At 36.1% G+C, this 23,126-nt stretch overlaps 1 protein-coding gene across 6 annotated transcripts in view; it reads right to left on the reverse strand.

The window, feature by feature from the left end:
• Positions 1-23,126, reverse strand: part of LOC112046104 (myogenesis-regulating glycosidase) — a 41,905-nt gene that overhangs the window by 9,637 nt on the left and 9,142 nt on the right. For 2 of the 6 annotated variants that reach the window (XM_024082596.2, XM_024082598.2), the window contains exons 2-3: positions 19,576-20,152; positions 9,403-9,497 (exon numbers count right to left, since the gene is read on the reverse strand). In XM_024082596.2, coding sequence (XP_023938364.2) covers positions 9,403-9,497; positions 19,576-20,121 — 641 coding nt within the window. In that variant the 5' untranslated portion in view covers positions 20,122-20,152. Of the gene's footprint in view, positions 1-4,231; positions 4,365-9,402; positions 9,498-10,644; positions 10,788-16,596; positions 17,506-19,575; positions 20,153-22,864; positions 22,993-23,126 lie in introns of those variants that run through there. The other 4 variants (XM_024082599.2, XM_024082600.2, XM_052886490.1 and 1 more) reach the window with 4 other exon arrangements.

A 23,126-nucleotide genomic window follows, 5' to 3' on the forward strand; every position in this document is an offset into this window, starting at 1 on the left:
TAATGTTCGTAACGCAATAGACAAGCAAACGCCTCCCCGGTTTCACTCGCTTAATTCCCATGCCTATGGGAATACGAGGATATCTATACTAATATATTAATAGTAAATAAATAAATAAATAAATAAATATTATAAAGCTGAAGAGTTTGTTTGTTTGTTTGATTGAACGCGCTAATCTCAGGAACTACTGATCCGATTTGAAAAATTATTTCAGTGTTAGATAGCCCATTTATCGAGGAAGGCTATAGGCTATAAATTATCCCCATATTCCTACGGGAACGCGTACCAGCTTTATAATATTAGTATAGATAATAATGGATATTTTTCAAAGAAATGAATTTCCGTCGTTTGCACAGACCGACGCGACATCGGATATGTAGATATAAATGATGATAAGCTACCATTGACCGTGTGACCTCTGTTTTCTAGAGACAGATAAAAATCCGCGATAAGTGTCAGTTTTACCTAATTCCAGTGAATTTCCGTTTGCCTACGCAGCTTCCTCATTACCGTACTAGTGCGGGCAAGGTTGCGGGACACGGTTTACTTCATTCTGACGTTTTAGATGAAATAAGGTTTGACGACTTTAAAACATTACGGGGTTCTACGAAATACTGAGCTTTTTCTCTTAGAGTAAGATTCTTAACCTGTAGTTAGTGTCGCCGCCACAAGGGCCAGCCACATACGCCGCTAAAAGATGCAATAAGGGGCCACAAAAGTAGTTGAAGCGCGCGACATTCACTTGTGGTCCGTGGTCGACACTTGTGGTCAGTGGATGCTACTTTTTTAACCCCTTACAAGCAGTATCATAATCGCCCGAGTGGCGTGTTGCGGCGTTTAGTGTCGGCGTTTAGTGGTCGGTGCGGGCCACAAGAAGCGAGCAGCGACGATTGTAGCGTGTGGCGACCACCGGCGTCAACCGTGCGCGGCGAGTTCATATAAAATGTATGGAAACTATAGGAAATATGCCGGTAGCGGTTTCGTGGTTGTGGCCCGTGTGCGGGAGCCCTTACTGGTGCAACATAGTGCTTTGGAGAGCACGTTAATGGTAGGCGCCTACAGATGCGCATCGTACGTATTGGACGTGTCGCATCAAATGGATTATAGTATTCTTTGAATAGAAATTCCTACAAGTGCGTCCGCATCGAATCGCATGAATTAACAGTACCTAAAATTAGTAATCCGTTTGTTGCAATGCGTCTAATACGTTCCCTCTCATTTAAGGAGGGTTCTATGTTCTCTCTCTTATAAAGGAGATTCCTGGCCCTGAAATAAGAAGGCCAGAAGGTTGTTAAAATGAAATGTCGACGATAAACTGAGGATAAACCTATCGAACGTGCTTTCCTTATACACTACGGTACTCTAAAAAAACCATAAATAAAATTACCATAAACGATATAGAAACCCAACACCATAAACATAAAACTACGTCGTCAAACCGGTGTGGGGCATAGGTAAATTAAATAAAAACGTGCAATGACGTCAGATTTGCACGATATCTTTGTTTATGTGAACTTTTTAGATAAATCACTAATATTATGTCCGAATAATATTATTGTCAACCCATGTCGGGTGCGGTCTGCGTCAAACGAATGGTTTTGGTTATTTCGTGACGTCACAAACCTGTGATACTTTCAAATTTGTATTTTATTAATTCGCAGTGTTGCAAAATAATGAAATTTGATGGCGAATTAGTCCTTGACTGTGTTCTCACGTGATGTTAGGTGACAATGCAACAGCCAGGTTCTAGACAATGAAGAATAGTCATCTTTGTCAGCATATCTTAATAACCCACTCCAGGGCCAGGCCTTATAGGGTTATGCAGAAATCCTTCCAATTTTTTTCTGATTCTGTTCGTTATCAACCCATACCCTCGGCGCTACTACTGAAGCGATTTGGCTGAAATTTGGAATGGAAATAGATTTTACTCTAAATTAACACATAGGCTACTTTTTATCCCTTAAAATCTATGGTTTTTGAGGGATTTGTGAAAAACTAAATTCCACGCGGATGAAGTCGCGGGCGTCCGCTAGTTCTATATAAAATAACCCTTTAGCAACAATAGTTTATATTAAAGTTTATATAAAAATGTCAAAGCCGGAAAAACGGAAAATCTTTTGAATGATGTAAATACTCGTACAGCTCTCGAATATTAAGTACATTGAATTAAAAAAAAATAAAGTTTTTGAATACCTACTCGAATTATGATTTTGGCCCATTTAAACATATACTGTCGGTAGTTATATATTCTGCAAATTATATGAATTACGTATAATTTGCTTGCTTTGTTAATACAAAAAATGTACACCGGGGGAATCTTAGTATAATCGGACTTCAAGAGCTAAGGAATCGGTGTAACATGGACTTCATGGATTAGGGAATAATTATTAAGTATAGTACACCTGTGTTAACGCGCACACTTGTGCACTATAATTATGTAATATCTATAGCGTACATGGTTAATGTTGAAGAAAAACCATAGAAGTGAATCTCTGAATTTTCTCTTCATCAGTAGGTACCCAAAGAAACCCGATTTCTTTCCATAATGTGAGGTACATCAATCGATACATATAGCCAAGATAAAGCTTTTTTCTTTTTCAAAGACGGTCAAAATATATATTACAATACATTCCGTTAAATCCTAAGTATTACACATAAAGCTTAACTCTAAAAAGCTTATATGAATGAGGTCGTACAATGTCAGTTACAAATTACAATACCTACACACAAATTCAAAGTTTGTATATATTTAATTATATACTACTTAATTATATACTAATAATTATATACTAATACTAGCGGACGCCCGCGACTTCGTCCGCCCTTAGACCTCCTTAATCCGGCCCTCTCGCAAAATCCGTTATTATATATAGAGAGGTAGTCCCTAGGTAGTGGACGTCTACTACCTAGGGACTACCTCTCTGCCAAATTTCAATTTTGTACGTTAAGCGGTTTTCGAGATTTTTTTTTTTTATTCTTTACAAGTTAGCCCTTGACTACAATCTCACCTGATGGTAAGTGATGATGCAGTCTTAGATGGAAGCGGGCTAACTTGTTAGGAGGAGGATGAAAATCCACACCCCTTTCGGTTTCTACACGGCATCGTACCGGAACGCTAAATCGCTTGGCGGTACGTTTTTGCCGGTAGGGTGGTAACTAGCCACGGCCGAAGCCTCCCACCAGCCAGACCTGGACAAATTAAGAAAATCTCAATCTGCCCAGCCGGGGATCGAACCCAGGACCTCCGTCTTGTAAATCCGCCGCGCATACCACTGCGCCACGGAGGCCGTAGATGTCGTGATGAATGACCTTTCGCATTTATATATTAAGATTATAAAGAGGAAAGATTTGTTTGTTTGTTTGAATTTTTGCATTGAATAGGCTCCGAAACTACTGAACCGATTTAAAAAATTCTCACACAGTTGGGAAGCTACACTACCCCCGAGTGCTATAGGCTATATTTTATCCCTGTATTCCTACAGGAACAGGAACTAGGCGGATGAAACCGTGTGGCGATTGCTAGTTTGAAATATATTTAAATACTATCGGAAGCCCCCCAGTTTCACCCGCATACCCCGTTCCCGTGGGAATACTGGGATAAAATAAGCTACAGTCGTATTTCTGTAGCTTTCACCACAAGCTACAGCTTTCTATTGGTGAAAGATTTTAAAAAATTGTCTTAATGGCTTAGGCGTAACAAAAAAATAAACTTATATTCACATTTATAACAATTGGATATGAATATCTACTTAAGATTAAGTAGGTAACCTGCCTTCCGAACCGGTGGTAGAATCCTTACAAATAGTCAACTGACGTGTCAAAAGTGCTTGTAACAGTTTACAATTATTTCAAGTAGGCTCAGTATCAAAAATCATTTATTTCAGCCTACTTGAAATAAATGATTTTTGATTTTGATTTTGTAAATATTTCTTATGAAGTACCATTTTTAACCGACTTCGTATATATTTTTATGATTTAATGTTAAACATGAAAGTTATGACATTTTTTAAATAGAAACCAAGTACATACTTAAATTTTAAATCAAAATACATACTTAAATTTTAAATCAAAATTAATTGTTTTTTAATTAAGTAATAAAATAATTTTGTAAGTTACCTATAGGTAAAATAATGTCATAAACTTTTTTTAATTAAAATTATGACATTATTGTTCAAATGCGTCCAGTCTGCGAAGCAAACTCAAAAACTTACTAACTGAATACGTAACTTACCAAAGTTATTACCAACTATCACCTAACAATAACACAAAACATCAACACACTGAGACGAAATGAGATACCACGAGATTAGGCGAGAAGAGGTGAGAGATCTCAAATCTCAGCTGAGCTGATCGCTCGCTCGGCTTGCACTGACCGGTGCGACGATACGGTGTCAAGAAACGGCGAAATTACGCGTAAGCGAAATTATAGTGCGAACGCTATAACTTACAAACAGGGTTTTGAGGCTCCAGTGATCACGCAAATTAGGTATTTTAAAGCCATGTGTGGAGAGGGTGATAGATCACTGGATATAACCTCTTGCCTCCGATTCCGGAGGGCGTAGGTTCAAATCCGGTCCGGGGCATGCACCTCCAATTTTTCAGTTGTGTGCATTTTAAGAAATTACATATCACTCAGGAAAACATCGTGAGGAAACCTGCACACCAGAAAATTTTCTTAATTCTCTGCGTGTGTGAAGTCATTGGGCCAGTGTGGTGGATTATTGGCCTAACCCCCCTCATTCTGAGAAGAGACTCGAGCTTAGCAGTGAGCCGAATGTGGGTTGATAATGATGAAAGTCATGTGTAAAATTTTATAAGTTGAACGTTTCTCTGGCAGCCAACCGCCATGGATGTGAACGATAAAGCCAATTTTCAATAAGGAGAGTCTTTATTTTATCCGCACATCTACGTATGTATGTCTATTGATGGAATACATCAATGTCTGATGTTGACAATTTACTCAATAACAAGTGACACTACAAATATTTATATGAATTTTCTTCTTAAATGTAGGTATATCTTACATGTTATACCTACAGGTATATCATGTACATATTTTTCATTTATATGACTAATGACTTATGTTATAAATGGCGGTTTATTTTGATTTACATGGGTGTCTTTCATTATTTGCAAATCGATTTATTTACAACTGATCGATAATATGTTTGGTTTTTTGTTTTTTAGTAGCTTAAGGCACACTTTAATCAATGTTTCCGGATTATGAGTCTTGACATCATAGAAAAACAGTGAAAGGACTAATTTTCAAGAAAACCCTCGAATAAATCCTTTACTCTTGGCTTTTCCATTGATTTCCTTTATCGCTTGAAATGCTCGTAACATTTATGGCAAGCGTAATCTGGCATTTATAGCATGATATTTATGACATGATTGTACTTTTAATGTTACAAATACTTCTAAACTTACGTTACCTAATTTTTGTCATCCTGAACGGACTTATCCAATTTGCATAACAACCAAATTATGAAAAGCTGTGGAGCACCACGCACCATGTAATGTAGGGATCCGCAGTTTTTGTTTTGTTCACTGCAGCTCTTTCGATTTTAATCCATACTAACTATGACAGTTTACCCTTTTAATTAAATTAATCTATACTAATATTATAAAGCTGAAGAGTTTTTTTGGTTGAACGCGCTAATCTCAGGAACTACAGGTCCGGTTTGAAAAATCATTTCAGTGTTAGATAGCCCATTTATCGAGGAAAGCTATTGGCTATATATTATCCGAGTATTCTTACGGGAACGGAAACCACGCGGGTGAAGCCGCGCGGCGTCAGCTAGTTGAGTAATATAATATAATTAAAAGGTGCATTACAAATATACATACTTCGGTGAATTTTCATATAATGTACTATCCGTACGAACCGCTTAGGCGAAATCTTGATTAAGATTGATTCCAAAGATGCGCATAAATTTAGCGTATGAAGTAAAATCTTCGTTATCTGCAATTCAAGTCTTTATGCATGATGATAGAAAGCGATTAAACCATTAAGTTATCCACTCACAACGTACAGACAGACAAGCCGCGCCGGCCGGCGTAGGTACATGTGATGTTTACCTACACAAATTCCTACTCTTTATCAGTAGGAACGAGTAAAGTAGCCAATAAGCAATTAAATATACTTGTATTACATAAGGGCACTTGATTCTTACATCATTTGATTTACATATCTAGTAAAGCAAGCAATAATAATTGATTTAGTTTGCTATTCTTCGCGAAAATCTCAATATGACGGGTGAGTGGCGCAGTGGTTAGTGGTTATCTACATCGAAGGCCGTAAGTTCGATTCTCACAACCAAAAAAGGAGATATCAGCAATTGGGCCCGCTTTTCAGAACGATACAGAAATGAAAAATGCACTAAAATCTTGCATATTTTACTGGGTTACTCCATTAGAATCTTAGCCGATATAATATTCAAGAACAGGGAAAATAAGCTGATATAATTTTTCTCTGATTTATTTATTGTTAACACTAATAAGATCTAACTAATCACTAATCTTAAGAATTTGGTCGAAGCTTTTCGCTATAAGACCGGCGGTTATCTCGTGAGCAAAGTAGTTAGATACTTTCTTTCTTTTCGGCTTTAACCAGATTATCGTCATGTGAAACAGTAATATCAACAATTATTGTACGACGCACTGACCGATCGACTAGCACTATATCAGGTCTATTAGCTACAATATACCTGTCAGTGGTAATCGTTCGGTCCCAGTAGAGCAATGCACTGCTATATTCAAGAACTGACGCTGGGTCGTACCTATAGTAAGGCATCTCAAAATCGATAAGGCTATACTGAGCAAGCTGCAGTTTTCTTAAATCAGGCCTCCCACCCTGCCGGATCGCAATATGTGTGTTTTTATATAAATCACGAAAATCTGGCCTTCCCTTGCTTTCGTTCTATTAATTTTAAGCGAGACCCAGATCTCCTTTAAGATCGAGTGCGGTTTCGTAACTTAGGTCAAGAACCCTTCTCCGCAAGACCGCAGCGCTAAACGACAATTGACACACATCTATCCCCGAAGGAGATCTGTCTTCGCCGGCAGCCATTAGCACGCGATCACTACAATTTGTCACTTAGGTTCCTAACTACCTACCACTTACCTAGTGAAACCTAGTTACCACCTGTACAATTGTAATCTATACGAACTAGTAAGTTTATAGAGCCGAAGAGTTTGTGTGTGTGTTTGAACGCGTTAAACACAGGATATGGCGGTAGCTATTGTTTTAACTCGTGAGGAGTGATTTTCCTTCTTTAAATGGGTAGGGATGTATAGGAATTTATATATAAGGGTTTATCTCTGGATGACTGGCTCTTGGTAGTGCTTTATAACTTGTTTCTATCACTCTAATCAATATAATAACGGCAAAAGTGTGTGTGTAATTGTGTATGTTTGTTATTACTTTATGCCGCAGTTATTAAACCAATTTCGCTGAAATTTGGAATGGAATTAGCTTTTACCCTGGATTAACATAGGCTAATTTTTGTCCTGGAAAAATCCATGGCTTCCTTGGAAATTGTGAAAACCGGAAATTCACGCGAACGGAGTCGCGGGCGTCCTCTACTTTTTGAATAAAGCAATTCTAATTTTCATATACATGACTTATATGTATTCATCTGAACCAGTTATCAACACGGGTGGGGTGAAGGCAGTGGCATGCACTTCATATATGCATTAAAGTACTGCATACCCTCAGGGTTGTTTTCTTAATGCTTTTTAAATGAAGATTTTCCCAGTTTGGTTAATTTTTCTTATTAGTGCATACCCTGATCGACAAACTTATGCACACCACTGGGTGAAGGCTTAGGGTGCGTGACCTACGACGGTAGCTGATGATAACTTTGATAAGTATCATTATCAATCATCTCAGCTTTCATCTCGTTACGCTAATAGAGGAGTTACTGACCTGCGTAATGTTGATATTGTTAAGTTTTAGTGAGATCTTTTAGTAAAATTTAAATTTAACATTGACATTAATAAAAAGCCTACATCATTAGCCAGGGGATTTTCCTTACAGGAAAAAAGATTTACACCCTTTTTCTTATCTTAAACCCAACACTCTAATCTAATGTGGGTTGATGGGCTTCGGTTGATAATGCCTGACTCTGCAGCGATCACTATCAGGCAGCTTAACATGTTTGCTAAGACACAGAGTCCAATTGCCCAAAACTTTGTGAAAATTCCCGGACTAAAGAAGAACTGATATCAAGGCCAAATCCAGGATCCTAAAATCGCATGATCCGAATTCACAAAGGCTATCCACTGGACCATCGAAGCATCAAGCAGTTATAAAGTGCAAAGTGCACATAGTCGCAGGGAAAAGGGCCGGGGTCAACGGCTGCTCACTTCCTCATTAAGGCACGCACTTGCTCCACAGATCTGTTCCACTATTGGCACACTGGGCCCACTGGACACATGTGACTCAGTACGGGATGTAATGTAACATTTGACCTTATTTTAAATTTTACATCTATATATATAAAATAAAACTGTAATAGGTCAATAACTGTACATCGAAGATAGGTACCTATTTTGAAAGTAGGACCTACTTGGAGGGCTCACTCATAGGAATCTTAGATTAGTCAGTGAGTCCCATTTCATGGGAACAACACAATTTGTAACATTGACATTAATAATTGCTTGCTAAATTCTAAGAAAGAACCGGAGTACACGGGCCCCTCGCGTGTAATAGCAAAAATTAGTAAAGTGTAATCCAAAGCTCACTGAATATGCTTCCCAAAAAAAACATAAAAACTGCCTATAGAGTTTCACTTCAGAAATGGCAAAGTCTCTGTTTTTTATGAGTTTAGGTCACTTTTATATTTACTTTAGGCAAGCACATTTGTTTCTTTTTTGAGAAATTTTTACCCTTTATTTGGTACAGGGCCCCTCCAAGGCACTTTACGCTGGGGGCACTGTTTTTTGTATTCTATTCATCTATATATATAAAAGAAAGTCGTGTTAGTTACTCCACTTATAACTCAAGAACGGCTGTACCGATTTAGCTGAAAATTGGCAGTTTAGAGGAGGTAGTTTAGAGCCAGGAGAAGGACATAAGATACTTTTTATAAAAAAAAAGTCGGGTTTTCCTTCTTGACGCTATAACTCCAGAACGTACGAACCGATTTCCACGGTGTTGCATTCGTTGAAAAGGTCTCGGGCTTCGTGAGGTTTATAACAAAGAAAATTCAGAAAAAATTTCAACGTAGGGTAGGGGTAGGGTAGGGGTAGGGTAGGGTAGGGTAGGGGTAGGGTAGGGGTAGGGTAGAGGTAGTTGAAAGTTTACATCGAGTTTCACGCGGACGAAGTCGCGGACGTCCGCTAGTTCTATATAAATGAATTTAGAATGAAGCACTTGGTGCTTCATTCTAAATGACTCACTTGGTGCGCTCGTCGTCGGAGAGTACGTTGACGTCGTCGGCAGCATTGTCGGTGTCGCTGTACACGGAGGCTGAGCTCTGGTGGTGCTCCGGGATCTGCGGATGATGACAGGACGATTGAGCGAACACATAGGTACATATAACACATACCATATACCATATTCAATGACATAGTGGTGGCCCTAGGTAGGTGCATGATGGTATAAGTAGCTTGGCAAGTTCTTTGATGACACTCCCATGATATGCGGGCGACGGGGGGAAAGCACTGCGCGGGTGGACCCCATCGGGAGCGTTACGAATGAATTTGCCAAGCTATAGCACCGCCTGCACCGCCCTAGGGCCTTTGTGTCAGTTACTTCTGCGGAACCAATGGAAACTTTGAAAAAGATAAAATATCACCATTATCAACCCATTCGGCTCACTGCTGAGCTTAAGTCTCCTCTCAGAATGAGAGGGTTTAGGCCAATAGTCCACCACGCTGGCCCAATGCGATATTTGGGAGAATTCACACACGCAGAGAATTAAGAAAATTCTCTGGTATGCAGGTTTCCTCACGATGTTTTCCTTCACCGTTTGAGACACGTCATATTAAAATTCTTAAAATTCACAGAACTGAAAAGTTGGAGGTACATGTCCCGGACCGGATTTGAACCCAAATTCTCCAGAATCGGAGGCAGGGGTCATCCACTAGGCTATCACGGCTCTCACGGATAAATTACACTTATAATTTATTAGGTACTTCATTTTCAGTGATTAGAAAGTCATGGCAAAAGCTGGCAAAATGAGAATTCTAAAAGAGCGTCTCAAAATCTATTTTACATTTTCAAAACTCGCTGCTGCTGATGCTGGCGACTCGAGACCGTTGTTTTTGGAAGTCTATGCAAGAGGTCTATGTCCAGCAGTGGACGATGGCTGATAAGGTAAGGTAAGGTAAGGAAGACATTCCTGGTAATCTTCACTTTTTGGATCAATTGACTGGAGTATCTGTTCTGCTTGTTTTGTTTTCCTACACTATCGTTATTTTTAACAAACAGAAATACCTATAAAGTCAAGTTTTTATACGTAATCAATATTTCGCTTCCCCTTCAATCGGAAAGACTAAATTGCTAGGAGTGGCTACGACAATAGTCCAAAGAGTAACGACCTAAAGTCAAGAGGCCAGACACAGACTCAAGCTGTCTTAGGCTTAAGTTCAGCTCCTTTAGAGTTATTTAAACTAACTAACTACTAACTAATAACTAACCATATACATAACTCTCAGAGATTGTAAATCCATTTTAACACACTTTTATACCACTAAAAACATTAACATTCAAATGAAAATATCAAATATCATATTAATTCATCATCAAATGATTACCAATTAATTAATTAGAACTGTAAAGACATATTTCTGTTCACAATACAAGCTAAATGTAATTATATTACTGCCCGTCCCGTTAAGAACTGGCCCATTAGTTAATTATCTAAAGTTGTATATGAGAAGGGCAAATATGCACTAATTTATTGATCGATTGCTCCTATTACGAGTAAACGTTCGGGTTTTATAATTACGATAGATATTATTAATTAGAATCTTTATTTCCTCGATATATTAATGTTAGACTTGAGAATTGCAGTCTCAATGTAAAGAGGGTCCACGGTAAAGAGGTCGGACTTGACAGCGAGAAGTTATGGATTCGATCCACTGCCCGTTGCCTTTGGGTTGGCCAACAGCTGACGTACTTACTCTCAGTTTTTGAAAAAATATGGCAACTATTTTTTTTAATTAATAAATAATTCTATTAACAATTGACTGAATGTTATCGTAGATAGGTAGGATCTCAATAATTAAGGCCTTGCAGAAATGTCAGTAATATTTTAGTAAACATTGAAATAAAGAGAAAATACTCGTACAGTCTTACTTACCTACCTAACTGAAATTATTTTGATACTTTTGTAGATACGTAGTAGCAACCCGCATAAAAATGTCACTCAAGTAAATATTATTTAAAATAACTTTTTGTAAACGGAACAAACGTCGAATTTATTTTTGCTTGTGCCTTTTACATCGGAACACAGCGATCCTGATTTGCATCAGCTTATAAGCATTCCCCGGATAGAAGTCCTTTCCAGAGACACTTATTTTTAAAAAGCTGCCACAAAAATACCTTTAAACCTTTATAGTATGATTAAAGTTTATTAAGGAGAGGTGTAGAAACCCATGAGTATATAATGTGGTACGAGTTTAATACAAATACATTGAAGTAATGAAAAAAAAAATACATACATAAAGCCGAACGTAGAACCGTAGCGTAGCGTAGTGAGGGCCCTAATAAAAAGAAATTCTGACCTTAGTAAGAGGGATGCATTCAAAATCGATCTTCCTCTTGACTCCACGCATCCTGCACCAGTCGAGTGCATCCTGAGCACTTAATTAAACAATTAGCTAATAGAGACAGGCGGCTAATTGTCGCGTCTGAACTATGTCTAGAAGCATACGGTCATTCCTATTTTGATGCAGATTTATGAGCACCATTATTGTACAAGTGTGTATAAATTCCTTTACAATTGAAAGGGAAGAATCAATTCCCAACTTGATGCATGATTTTATAATTTCTAAATTTCCTCAGACTAAAGTCGGATCTAATAGGAGACTATGGTTAATCATAACATAAAATGCGTCAATCATCATTAAATCTGGTAAACCGCTTACCATCAGACGTGATTGCAGCTAAGCGCTTGCTTATATGAATTTTTTTTTTTTTTTTTTAAATGAAAAATATAAAAATGTACCCTACTCCGAAACAGTGGCGTAGCTAGGTAACCAAGGGCCCTGGTACAAAAAAAATGCGGCCCCACTATTATTTATTATTTAGCCTTTGTGTAGCTTTCCGAAATACGAACAGATATTTATATCTATTGAAAATTTCTTAGAGGAAAGAAAAGCTCACTAGTTATTATATAGTCTGATCCAAGATTCGAACCCAGTACGTACTTGGTGATCAAAGGCACATAGACTAACCACTGAGCTTACGATGCAGTAACGTTACTTAGATAGGTAACGCCATCTATCGCAAACACATGGCATAATTCTGCTGTAACTGTAGCGCTCGTAGTCGTATTTGCACTCTAGTTTAAGCCTGCACCAATAGATGTCGTTATAAACTTCGATTTACATTCTCTAGAACAAGGTTTCTCAAAGTGGGGTACGCGAACCCCTAGGGCTTCGCCATTCGACAGTAGAGGGTTCGCGACAAGATTTACGTTATGGTTGGTTGATAACTGATACCAAGTCAGAATTAGGGTTAAACTTGTCCAAAATTATTCTTAACATTGAATCCATTAGCAACAAGAAACAAGCACACCCATAACATTAATATTACATTTATTTTTGGTATTTTATGTGCTACCTTTTATTCAAATAAAAACTTTATTTTCTTCAACAGTCAAATTATTTTTTTCCTTGGGGGGAGTTTTAGTTAGGGGTCACTTGGAAATTTTAACAGAGGTTCGTGGAGCCGAAAGTTTGAGAAACCCTGCTCTAGAACCTCAAAATCTCAAAATCCACATTTTAATTTGGTGACGGTTTATGATTGACACTGAAATTGATCAAAGGAACGTATATTATAGCGATTAGCGACGTGTCAACGTGCTCTCCGAGGCAAAAGCTAAGTAACACCAACTTTTTAACTCTGAGCTGAGAATTTTCGCTGAAAATTTCTTGTAAGAAAGGAAAAGCTAAGCTTACCTATTAACCTTGTGATCCGAAACCTTATAGATCTCAACCATTTATTAAGGAAGGCTAGCAACTATATATACGTACGTAGGTGGATATACCTATTACCTATGGCATTTAAACATTCATATCATATCTGTATATAATCAAAGCATATTTGTGACTTAGCCAGTAGCCACAAGACGAGGATGTTCGAAATGTGAGTACTCGTGTAATAATTAAACCACAAGTCTTATTCAGATAATTACGCAGGTCTTCCTGTCGGAAAAGGTAGAACAATGAGATGTACTTACAGCTATACATTATTTACAATGGAACGAATAATACAACAGCACCGGTCACACTGATAGTGGTGATAATTTACCGCTGCAATTATAAACAAACGCGTTATATTATAATGTATATTTATACAAATAAGTTAGAATTTAATGCTCGTTTGGGAGGTTTTTTGTGTTGAAAACGCATCTGATTGTGCATACTTTTGAAAGGATTGTGCATTAAAGCCATTATTAATCAGTATTAAAAGCAGTATGATCAAGAAGTACCTACTAAGACAGTGAGTTCCTTGTTGTCTTTCGCCCAACCAATGTCATCAGTGGCTCCAACAAATGCAAAGGATGAAGGATTCAGATAGGAGGAGAGAAAACAAAATTAAAAGTTATTTTAACTTTCAATAAAACATTTGTTAATTAACAAAATGGTCATTACTCGGAGCGACGATCATATGGCAATACCTATGATTGATTTAATCTATTGATTTAAAATAGAATGCTTAGTAATACGAATTCACCTTTTTATCTAAAAAGTTGTTAATACTATCCGAGCTGTTCGAACTGCACTCCAGACTCTCGTCGCTGTTCCCCAGCCCACTCCCACTCTCACTCCGACTCTTGCTGACATCAGAGTCCGACTCTATCCACAAGGGCGATCTATATTTGAAGGTATGTGCAAACGCACTGAATCTACTCTCATTGTTCATTTGTGAAGTTGAATATGAACTCTTCATTATTTATCTTCTCTACTTCAGTTTAGTTTTAACAATACAATTTAAAAATCACTTTAGATCGTTGCTTTGAATTCATTACAATCACTTCAGATTCACGATAATCAATGCTACCAACGTAACATTGAGGTCATCACCATATTGTGAATCAAAATGAGAAAACATCAGCAAAGTGTTAAATATTACATCAAATCAAAGCATCCATTCAAAAACCACACTTTAGAACACAAAGTTTACAAAGAATTTACTTAAAATGTCCATTCATAGATTAACAAGATTATCTATCAATCACGTGACCGAGAATTAAGATGTAGAGATCACGGGCACAATCTGTGGACTGAATGTAGGCAAATAGGACAAGCTGAGCTGAGGAACAACTTGTGACCTCCGATTTTAGTGAGGGGATTCATTTTATTGATGTAGCTCAAGTCATTTGTTTGAATTGAAGTTTTCGTGAGCTAACCTTGAATTTTAAGCACCCTATGCTAATCTAGAGATAACAGTTAAGATTAGTCGTTAAAATGAGAAATATTATATAATTTGCAAAATATAAGGGACACTTCTGCAAAAGTAATGCTTGTCTGGACAGGAACATTTTGAAATGTATTTTGTGTGTTTGAAACGTAATATATAAAGTTTAGTTAGTCTCAAAGTTTCCTTTTTCAATTAATATTTTTTTATTTTATTACTTGATGGAACAAGCAGATGTAATGTGGTAAAAATGTAAAGTGCTATGAAAAGTGCAAGCAATTGGTTTGTCTGTATTGCCTTAGCAAAACTTTCGTGTCAAAACCGCACAAATAAAGTTCCATGAAAAAAACTATAACGGAAAAAGGAAAACCTCACACAGATCTACCTATCAACTTACAGCTTAAACCACAACTGATTGCCATGGAATTTAGCGCGTAATTAGTTAATATGACGTAGGCGTCCGCTAGAAAACAGGTAAATGAAAGATATGGGAATTCCCGCGGCATAGTAAAATCCCAAAATTATACAGACGAAGTCGTGGACATCAGCTAAATAACGGATGGGTACAAGATGGTAGGTATTATGTTATTTAAGCCTGAGTCATTTAAACTAAATCAATGCAAATCAACAATGATATTTTTCGTTAAAATAAATAAAATAATATATCAACAAATGGATTACACTGCACCTCCCTCGACAGGATGCGGCGGCCAATTTAGATGGTCTTGAAGAAAGACTCGACTTATAATAAAGTATAAAGGTCACTCGTTTGATTCAGTTGTTGTTAAAGAAAAAATATGAAAACAGTATTAATACTTCATCGAAATGCAATGAAATATTAATACTGTTTTTTGGGTACAGGATAATTAAATCAGTCTTAACTAACTATAAGCGCTATTGCGTAAAAAGCAAAAATGAATATTTTAAAATAACAAAAATATAATTAAAATTTTATAAAATAAGTCCATTTTGGGAATAGTCCGTAGTGTTGGGAATCCAGAAGTACTCGTAAGTTTTATAAGCCATTGTAATTCTAATTCATTGTTTTCAAGTTGGTTTAGGTTTTAATTAGCTTTGAAAGGTATATTTTTCTTGACTCTTTCTCTTGAATCGTTAAGAGTATGCTCTCTACTCTTTATAGTAGAGTCTCTACTATCAAGAGTCCGTGAAAACTGAGGCAGTATTCAATTTCTTGAAGTTATTCTGACATTTATCATACATTATTGACCTTCACTGGGGTCGATTACCTATTATTGTCCTTCGACAACACAATTTTTAAAATTGATACAAAAATTTTGAAGCATAACTTGCCATAAGCATAACATAAACCATTAAAGTTGTCGCTCACTTTAATTTTCTGAAAACTATTTATTTAACTGATCTCTATTTTCCAAGGGAAGGAAAAACTAATAAACAATCTAAACCCGTTCTACCAACCATAATATCGAAGACGATCGAATATCGAAATTGCAATGGCAATAGCAACTAGATCGAGTTTAAAATGTGTGCAAATGTTGTGAACAAAAACATGATAAAAAAATAATACAGGTAGCGGATAAAAACATTATCTTTACGATAAAAAATTCTAGGTTATGTAAAGATTTAGACTGCATTATCTACAATTTTTATTCACCGAAGTACTTCAGTTTGTTTAAAACAATTGAAGTACCAAAACGATAACAGCGATAAAGTGGTAATTATTAGGGTAAATAGTGTTACAAACATTTATCCGGCTATAAATTAGCACAAAACTGATAAATATTTGCCTAATAAAATTAGTGATTCTGTAGATATTTTTGTGGGCCTTAAAACCTTTTACATACTCGACACAAATAAGCGAATCTCTAATTAATAACTAAGATTACAAGTAGCTCAACATACTTATAACGGCAGTGGCAAAAATACACGTATCTGCATAAGTGCAGCTACTCTTGTATCCTGATTTTACCGGACAAAGAAATAAGTTTGGATTAGCCAATATTATTAGAAAGGTTTTAACTTACATTTCCGTTGGAATCCGGTTTAATTTCAAGTGCTGTTTTGGTTTTCGAATTGAATTTCACAGTATTGGCTGAGTTAACATCTCTTCTGTACATTATAGGACTATCGCAATCATGGGAATCTAAAGCTTTTCGTTCTTTAGCTTCTTCCCCATCTTTTTCATCACTTTTCTCTTTCTCTGCACTTGAAATTTTAATTTCCGGAGTCGTTGATCGAAATCCATTTTCAATATCGTAAGTCGGACTACCGACTTCGAATTGAACTCTTGGTATATCGACTTCATTGTCGTCGATGAATTGTATGTCGTTTGGAGTTCGATTGGCTTCGTGTATGAGCCTTCGCGTTTCTGGGGGCATTTCTACATAATCGTGAGGGTAGTAAGGTATGTCTAAACGCAAGTCCGCCTTTTTTCTTACCCTCATCTTGGATTTTTCTTTTACTCTTATTATTTTTTATTCGTTTACGTTTTTGATTAATGTTTTTAATTAAATGTATAAATATTATCGTTATCGTTATCTTACTCGTATTTTCAAATGTTCCTGCAAAATGAGTGGTCCAAATATCCGAGAGTTTAATCTTTAATAACCTAGATCTTCTTGTTCGAATATTTGAAAATCTTAATTCATTAGATACCGCTTATCTCAATCCAAGGATAGATATAGTTTGTGATCACGAAGAAGGAAGTTTAACTAATCTTGATAAATGAGGATAAAAATTTAATTACACTGTCATGACCATAATTTCCCCATTGATTTCACTATACTCAATGTCACTGTTATAATAAACACTTTCAATTATTTCAAAAACCTCGATAAATAGAACAATTGTAGTAAGAGGCTACCTATGCAAAACTAAAGTAAATTTATTTTCGTGGATTTATCAAATTGGCTTTTATCATTTCTCATGATAAAAACTGACGTGAGATAGCGAAAGACTGCTAAATAAATACGACCATTGTTTGAGTTTATAGTCACAAAACTAACAAATTTGCTAATTATTTAGAATTATTTCCCTTCTTCCTTGTATTTCGTAGTTAACACAATTGATACGCTCTTCTAAACTAGTATACTAAAACGGGTTCTTTTGTTGTAGTTTAGTTTATGATATTGCCATAAATGAGTTATAATGTAAATGCTATGGAATTAAGGTTTTTACAGCCATTTTATAAGTCTTACGAGCGAAGAGTTCAGTGCCCTTATACACTTGTTTTCCTTAATTTAATCATTTATCGCGTTCATTTGTAAAAAAAATCTCAGTGGTTATTGCAGCTTTATATAGAGACCCATTGTGAGATAAACCGTTTTATAAATTCACAAAAAAATGCTACTTAATTCAACGTATTAAAAAAATATCATGTAGAATAATTGCGCTGTAAAATCTTGATTATTCAGTCATTATCCCATACTAGCATACAGTTGCTATACATTTCATCCACGTTTCTACGGGAATATATGTAATGAATTAAAGCCAGTTCTAATTAATGTGCTAAGTGTCATCTATATCTGTTCAGCAATTCTGGAGTTATAAAATGTGTAACTACTACGAGTATAATATATGTATACAGGGTGCTCGGGAGTATTTCCTATTTAACTCTAGGGTTATATTCTTTAAGGATAATATATTCTTTAAGGATAAAAAGGATTTCTTTAAATGTCTTTAGAACATGTGTTCTAAAATGAATATTTTCTGATTAAAAAATATTTCTTCTATATAATAATAATAATAATAATAATATTTCTATCTTGTTCGATCCTTTTTCTCTTTGGTTGTAAAAGAAGTTGTTAAGTTGTTATTGCTAATATTCTTTAAGCAAATGTGGATGACTATAAAAATCGCAATAAAATCAAACCATCAAACAAATTGCCTAAACAGTTTAACATTATACCTATGATATTTTTTATAGTAACCTTGGTAGATTTTAAACAAAAAGAGCATTTTTATTTGTATTTTTCCCGGAAACATTAAATTACTTTGATGCGAAAAATGTCCTATAACTCTAGGGTTATATACAATATAATACTTTATAATATAATACTCTAGGGTTATATACATAGATATTATTATTATTTATTATTATTATTATTATATACATAGACAATATCAAAGAATCGCCGAAAGGTTGCCTGTCTATGTCTACGAGATTCATTTCTGAGACTATTCTCAGGGTTCACATGATCATGTTACTTCATCACTTTTATTTTTTGTCGAGTATTAGTGGAGGTTGGGTAGGTAACGGAGTTATGTGCTAAATTTTTCATGTTTTTAAGTTAAATAACAAACTGTCTTAACATTCAATAAATAACATAACTTAACAAAAAACTAACATTCGATTAATTGTGGCTTGAATAATTTAATTATTTGATTTATGATTTAATTTCCTTACGTACTAACAATTATTCATTTTTACAGATAACTAGAAAGTAAAATAATAATCATAATTATAAATGTACCTATTAAATGTAATGTTAACGGTTTTTATAGAACAACGCTGACTTTAGAAACCAAACATGAACTGAATAAAAAAAAGGTGTTCTTAACGTAAGTTCAACAAACACTCATAAAAAAGTTCAATATTTAATCGGATTAAGATTGCACGGTTTGTTTGGATTAAATGTAGTTAACTGCTACAAGCAAGTACTTTTCATAGTTAGGTATATCTAGGTCAGAAGTATTACGATTTTATGACTGCAGAATATATGTATCGATAATCGGCATTTATAATTAGGTACCTATTAAGTGTTACATTTACTATTAAATAATACCACTATCAATCGTTCTGACAACTGTTACAGTAGCCAGTAAAATATCAGCTGGCCTAACATCTAAGCGTCAGGTGCCTAGGGTATTCCCTAATACCTTGTAAAGTGTTGCTCTGTTATTGGATATGGTTTCCTGCTAAGATTTTTGTCAACCATGAATAGAAATCTGAAGTAGAAGTTTAGTAAATTACCAATAGATAATAAAATGAGCAAACCACATACCTCATCTGGTTGATTCCTCATATACTCCTGTCTCAGCAGCTCCATATTCTGCAATGTAGGCATTGAAATAGAGTTCCTTCTCAAACTGGTTTTTCTATGTTCTATATCTTTCTCTACAGTTATCAAATCATTCGACTCTTGAGCTCCAAACGCTTTAGAAGTACTCGGTGAAGACGGAGATATTGTGACGTCTGTTGACACAGTGCTCGGACTAGTAGGTTTAGATTTTGAAGTTTCTGGATCTAATGTTATATAAAGTGTACCTTCTGGAGTGTCTACAATTATTGTATCACTATTAGGTGTGCGAACTGCTCCTAAATCAGAAGCGTGAAGCTTCCTATCTTCTCTTTTACCTTCTCTTATGATAAGTTCATCTTTGTCAGTATCTCTAAGACTTTTGGGTCTAACCGGTTCATCGACCCTGACGTGATCTAGTTCTACGAAGTCGTCGGCAAATGGTATGTTTGTGTTGGATCGTAGTTCGGGTGAGTTGAGTCCTTTCGCGACATCTTTGTACTCGTTTATATTTCGGTCTCCATTTTCCATTTTGTTCGCTTTGTTATTTCATAATAGTGGTCTGGAAAGAAAAAGAAAATCAATTAAGTTAGTAGATAATGGAATAATCAGAAGGATCAAAAGCGTGAACTTTTCCCGAGCATCAAGATGAGTAAAGTCGCATATCTGGGGTACGTGCTACGACACGAGAGATACGAGCTCCTAACAGGTCATAATGATGGGAACGGTTGCCGGTAGATGAATCATCGAGCGCAGAAAGAAGTCATGGTTGAGGAAGATCAGATCAGAGAGTTGACCGGGATCGCGAGCGCCGCACAATTATTTCGCCTCAAGAAAGATAGAGAGGAGTTTACGAAGCTCAGTGCCTACCTTCGCTAGTCAAAGAGGCACTCAATGAATAAGAAAATAACAGAGAGTTTAGTTACTTTTCCTGAAATATATGCCCTGAATAGACATGAATTATCACAGCACGAAATTCAATTTGCTCTATAATTACAATTAACTTTCTGATTTGCTTTGGGCGATAATTCGTAAACAAATATAGTTTTTCACATATACGATGGTACTAAAAATATTTCTACCCACATTATCCCCTCCTCTCGTACCATTCTAAGCCGGCAATGAAGCAGCGTGGTGGGTCTAAGCTCCAGATGCCCTCTCCTATAACGAGAGAGGATTTGTAGCTCCTGTAGTGGGTTACATTAGGATAGTAATTACTAAATACAGATGATATTAATTACCAGTTAGAGTGTATCTATTACAGTAAAGGCGCATTTTCATTAGGAGACATTTGTCGCGCGACTCTATCGCTTGACACGAAATTCACATGTCCCGTGCGATGTCACCTGCCGACCCAAGCAACGTGTTGCTATAGTCTGGCAAGTTCGTTGATAACACTCCCATGATATGCGGGCGACAGGGGGAAAGACGCGAGTGTGAAATCGTGCGTGCGGGGTAGTGACGTGCATCAGTCGTGGTATTATCATACGTCGCCCCCCAGCCCGCGCGGAACATCGGGAGTGTTACGAATGAAGTTGCCAAGCTATAGTCGATGCTCGAACGATGTTTGATGATTATGCTTTTGCAGGGACAACAGAGCGACAAGTTTCTGCGACATGTTAGTGAAAATGCGCCCTAACAGGTTGTGCAAATATTCACAGATGAGCGAACCCTGATGCGTTGTCACTTATCGTCTAGACGAACCTTCCTCGTGCTAATCTAATTAGACAGCGTGCGCGGTCATTTTGCAATAAACTTAAGTGTTTCAATAATAAATGTATTGCACGGTGTTATGTTAATATACAGCACACGACTATCTATATAACGTTAAGTGTTTTGGTTTCTTTTTAACCGACATCGACAAAAAGAAGGAGTTTCTTAATTCGAAGCGTATGTTTTTTTTTATGTTTGTTACCTCATAACTTCGTCATTTATTATATTATTACTCATTTTTGAAAATATTTATTTGTTTAAAAGAGTATTCTACCAGAATCTTCATCATCATTATCAACCCATATTCGGCTCACTGCTGAGCTCGAGTCGAGAATTTCTACTACCAGAATGGTCCCATTTAATTTGTTCAAAATCGGTTCAATAGTTTTGTATTAAAATTAAACTAAAATAAGTGAACGAATTTGCCAATATTGTAGCGATTACGGTCACTATGCTAAGACATAAAAAAACAAGATAAGGATAAGGCCAAAATAACAAAATAAACTTAAAGTAAATGATATAGCACCGCCTTCAAACCGATCAATAGAAAGGTCATAGGTACAATGTTATTTTTCGCTTTTAAATCGATTCAATAGTTTTCTTGCCACCCTTCCACGTGGACATGATTTCTATAGTTATTATATTAATATAAGGTAGCTTAAGTTTCTTATTGTATTTTAATTTATATCTTAATAAAAAATTACATACCTAATAAATTAACTATCTTTGTCACGGTACAAAAGTTTTTTTTTGCATATTAATGCTTTATTTATATAAATTACTGTGTGTTTAAATAAATACATTTTGATTTTTCAATATCATCATCATCATCATCATCATCATCATCATCATCATCATCATCATCATCATTATCAGCCGATGGACGTCCACAGCTGGACATAGGCCTCTTTCATGGACTTCCTAACACAACGGTTCCGAGCCGCCAGCATCCAGCGGCTCCCTGCAAAACCTATACAACCTTAGGGACTTACTACAATCTTACCTACCTACTACAACTTGCGAAGTGAATAGCCGCGACTTCATTCCCGTATTTTTTTTTCACAAATCACGATTTGTTTATTATAAATCAATAAAAATAAATATATAGCAATATTTTACTTTTTACTTTACTTTTATCCCGGAATGGATTTTTCCGGGATAAAAAGTAGGTTGCTCACTAACCTCCTCTATCTTCCAATGTAAGTCTCATTAATAACTGGTCAGCCGTTCTGTGCTTAGACCACCTAGACTTAACAGGCAGATGAAAACTTTGATCACTTCTATTTTGCAATCAGATACTTCAATTTTATTTATATGTAGGTACGTTTCAATTGATTGGAAAGTAGTCGATATTATTTACTGACTACTTAATTTTAAATTGGTGTAACCTGAGAATCGAATCCAGGGCCTCTCGCATATATTACCAACGCATTCATTTCTACGGCCCAGTGTTCGTCATAAATTTATTTTTTTATGAATAATAAAAACTTTTTCATCATAAAGATATTACGAGTACTTAGATTAGATGCTTACTCACATGTATGTACAAAAAATAACTTACTAAATCCAATTAAAGAGGCAACCAAACCCAATACTGGCGGATATAAAAAACCTTCACAATGATGTCTACATGGCACCACAGCTAATGCTACGCACACACTGCCGCCGTAATGCTGGACACACACTGCACGATGTTGTTTGCTGAGATTATCTCGTGATTAACTCATTATCGCTTACGCTGTGTAACTGTGGAGTAAATAAACGTCATTTTGGTCGCTGAATTACAAAAATATTTGGCCCCTCGTCTTCATCTACATAAAATT

Source organism: Bicyclus anynana, chromosome 17, assembly GCF_947172395.1.
Source record: "Bicyclus anynana chromosome 17, ilBicAnyn1.1, whole genome shotgun sequence".
Classification (NCBI taxonomy): Eukaryota; Metazoa; Arthropoda; class Insecta; order Lepidoptera; family Nymphalidae; genus Bicyclus; species Bicyclus anynana.